We start from the raw sequence: 4,025 nt of genomic DNA, 5'->3' as shown, positions 1-4,025 counted from the left end.
ATAGAAATATTCTTCATGTAGGAATGTAGACAGTATTATGACCAGTATCACAGACAATAGAACTTACACACAAATAAGTTGATGTGTTTTGACTTGAGAAGAATGATGATATTTAGAATCTGACAATGCATCTCTGCAGTTGTCACTTGTTTGCATTACAAGTTACATATATTATGGGAGGAAAAGGGTGGGAACAGTAGCATCGGACCATATGGAATCAACGAACACTTCAAAAAGAACAGGAACTGCTTCCAGTGTCACAAACAGAATTATTGCCTGTCATGTCTGAAAAATGCTCAAAAGACAGAGGAATACTGAAAGAGCTGAGAAAGTGTGAGAAATGGAATGTGTTTTTTTATTATTATAATTTTTTTTTTTTTTTTTTTTTTTTTTTTTTTTTTTTTTTTTTTTTTTTTTTTTTTTTTTTTCCTAAAATACTGAGGCGGCACACACACACACACACACACACACACACACACACACACACACACACACACACACACACCTTTTCGCAAGCGACTGACAGTCACCAAACACAGCAGTGCAGTTCAAACCTAAAATGATTTGTGTCAATCAGAAAGTTAAACTTTAATAACATTGCAATCCCTCGACTGGGCATGTAGAAACAGTTGCATTAAGTTTATCAACTCGATTTAAGTAAGGCAGTGAGAACTATACCAGAAAAAAAAAAAACGATAAAGCAGTATGCTTTATACCAGATGGGTCCTAATTACAAAGCAACCTCATTTAAACTGTAACTTCACTGGAATGATATCCTTTTTCTTTACCAGCATATGCAAACCTTTTTTTTTTTTTTCCTTAGCCTGAGATTTTCTTTTTCCTGTCTCAGGGTAGCGCTAAGAATTGTATTTACATTGATTGCAGTTTAATATTTTTGTAAACTGCTTTAGGCAGAGTTTAAATGTTTTAAGGCCCAGGGGTTTTGATGTATTCTCCCAGCCTGCATGGGAAGATATTGACTTTTTAAAAGTCTAGATGATTTCTTTTATCAGAAGACATTAATACTTTTCTACTGCAGCAATAAAAAGCACCAAAAGGAAGTACAATAAAAGGCTCTATACGTTTTACTGCTTTTTCCAAGCTGGTTAGATAGGGTCTGACCCTTTTTTTCAATTTTTCTTTTCTTTTCTGAAAACAAAAAAAAAATAATACATGGAGAAAAAAAATAAAAGACATTCTTATCCTCTCAAAAAGCTTCCTATATGAAGATGAACATAAATTTGGAAATCCATACTGTACAAAAGCTAAAATTTGTAAAAAATATAGAACACATTTATGTTTTACAAAAACAAAGAAGAATTAGCTAATATGCTATATTAGAGACAAAGAGCAGGTTTTCTTTTTCACTTCAGCTACTTCATAAGAGCTTAATTAGGAAGGTGGTCCTGCACTGTGGCTTAATAAACTGACAAACTGAAAACTGACCATGTCAGAGGTGGGGTTCCTTCATTCAAATGCAAAGAGCAAAACTCTTGCTAAGAAATAAATGCTTCTCACTAGTGCCCCCTACAGTCAAGGCAAGCTAGCTTCAGCACTGTACAATGTGTATGTATCCACAGCAGTACTGCATCTTTAAAAAAACAAACAAAAAAAAATACAGAACAAGCCTTATGTAATCAGCATAATCAAATAAAAGGAAACAAATATCTTTCCCTCTCAGCACTGCACATTGACCACCAAAAATGAATGACTCAAACCTGCTTGACATATCTCTGCAGATAAATAGTTTCTTTTAATATTCAATTCAATTGCCTATGAAAGTGAATGTAATATCCCAATCCTCTTCAATGCAGGTCAGTACTGACCCTTGCCTGTGGGCCAGCTAAGGTTTCTCCTATAGTGCAGTTGTGACATCCACTGAATTGATTTCTTCTGCTATGACAGCTCCAGTCAGCCTGGCACCATGGCAGTCTACCAGCACATCTCATTACTATGCTCGGCGAATGACAGCAGCTGGCGCTTTCAGCGCTGAAAACACAGCCCCTCGATCTTCAAGGCGTCGCTAAATCGTTTGGACCTATCGTTTTTCTGGTAAAAGCATTAGTTTTGGACAAAAAATCACTTTAAAGATTGAATGTCCTTTTTTTTTTTTTAAAACAACACAAAGTAACCTCCTCCCACTTTTTATTTATTTATTTATTTTTATAACAACTTTTGTTTTAGTTCATTTGTGAGGAAGCCATTTCGGAGGGCTAGAAACTTTTTTTTTTTGTTTGTTTTCTTCCCCACTTTCAAATCCTATCATTTTATTTTCTTATTATGAGATGTTGATTTATTTAAAATTGTTTCATTAGAATTTTAAAATGTCTCCTCCCTTAACCCCCCACCCCTGTCCTTCCGGACGCACATGTGAAAACCTTGGGGAGTCCTTGTTGGTTCTGTACACTATGTCTTGCTGAATGGTGTTATTCTTGGACACGTCCTGCCTCTGGCGTGTTCTCTCCAGAGCTCCCCGGTGTCATGGCGTTCATGTCTTCTGAATTCCCCGAGGTGTCGGAGTCCACTCGGGGCCGCTTGAACCGACGATCGGGGTACTGGCTGTTGTCGAAAGGCATGCGATGCACACACAGGACGTGGGTTTTTAAGTTCCCCTTCTGGGAGGCACTGTATGGGCAGTATCTGCACTGGAATGGCCTTTGAGCTGTGGGTGACAAACAAAGGAGAGAGGCTTCTTTAGGTTAGATTTCAATAAATCCTATTAAATTAGCTTAATGATAGAATGGAGGTGTAACAGGGCTGAGGTTGGACACATGAAGGGCCAAAAATACAAAGCAGATAGCAATAACATGCAATGGAAATATATAAAATACAGATGGGTTTTCTTTAAAGGTTTAATAAAACACAATGTGGCTAAATAAACATTTGCAGTGCTAATATTTTCTTGGCTTTCAAAAAATCTGACAATGTCTGCACATGAGATACATAGATAGATCAAAAGGGTTTTCTACAAGTTTTAGGTTTTAAATGTTCCAGTTGTCTGAATTTTAAGATAAACCAATCAAAGGCACACAATAGAAGCATTTTATTCATGCACGGTTTAAATTCACTCTCTTTTACATTATGTTAAGTCGAAGAATCAAATTTTTCTTATCCTATTTTACACTTAAGAGAATGAATGTGCTCTAACAAGTCAGCTTTGCTGTACTGTGTAAAGTAAATAAGGAACAGGCTCAGTTATATTGTCACTGTTCAGTACAGTGGAGGTAAAGAGCACATTCATTTTTAATTCTGTATGAATAATATATCAAAATGTATATACAGGTCACAGAGTAAGGAAAGAACAAGGGCCACATTGCTCACAACATGTCCTGGAAGAATGTTTTTTTTTCATTCTGTATCTTCAACATGGTTATGTACAAACAAATTGCTTGAAATTAATGCAACCAGGTTTTCTACATTCAGCTAGTGCATTAGGGTGTTGTGAAAAGATACCTTATTAAAAATGCACTTGCAATCCCAACCAAAATTGTGAAGCGGCGTGAAGGTTAAAAGAAGACAGAAACAAAAGCTCATTCTCCAGCAGATCTTGTAAGGCTTTGGTTTAATGATGTACACACACTGATTATTTCAGAGCCTCCATTAACCATAGTGCTGTACTGAAAATAAGCTTCTCAGTAAGCACTTCTTACAGGGAAAAAAGGGTTTGAATTGAAATCCAACTGTACAGCTCCACCTCTCTCTCTCTCACATTCTCCATTTAGATACTTTATATGAGTATTTACAAAAACATGAGGAGAATGGTATCTACGTAACAACTGTTGCAGGCATTGCACTTAAAACAAGGAAAACATACAATTATATAATAAGACAGACTGTATGTTCTATAATAGACAGTGAGCGAAATGTTGAGAAGTCAAGTGCCTTCAATTACCAGAGAACTCAAAATTATACTACAAATGTATGCTATTAAGATTATAAAATAAAAATTGTATTTTTCTTAGAAACTACCAGTAAATCACAGAATAGTATATGTCTCTTGTTGGTTTTGGATAACTTAATTTAAA

The 4,025-nt window shown here is 35.7% G+C and overlaps 1 protein-coding gene across 4 annotated transcripts in view; it reads right to left on the bottom strand.

Moving 5' to 3' along the window:
• Nucleotides 1–612: 612 nt before the first annotated feature.
• znf536 (zinc finger protein 536) overlaps nt 613–4,025 on the bottom strand; it is a 149,777-nt gene continuing 146,364 nt past the window's right edge. For all 4 annotated transcript variants that reach the window (XM_041269049.1, XM_041269048.1, XM_041269052.1 and 1 more), the window contains one exon: nt 613–2,662. In XM_041269049.1, the coding sequence (XP_041124983.1) occupies nt 2,427–2,662 (236 nt within the window). In that variant the 3' untranslated portion in view covers nt 613–2,426. The remainder of the gene's footprint in view (nt 2,663–4,025) is intronic.

This window comes from Polyodon spathula, chromosome 13 (assembly GCF_017654505.1).
Source record: "Polyodon spathula isolate WHYD16114869_AA chromosome 13, ASM1765450v1, whole genome shotgun sequence".
Lineage (NCBI taxonomy): Eukaryota > Metazoa > Chordata > Actinopteri > Acipenseriformes > Polyodontidae > Polyodon > Polyodon spathula.
The sequence above is the reverse complement of the archived record's forward strand: the minus strand, read 5'-3'. Positions and strand labels throughout refer to the sequence as shown.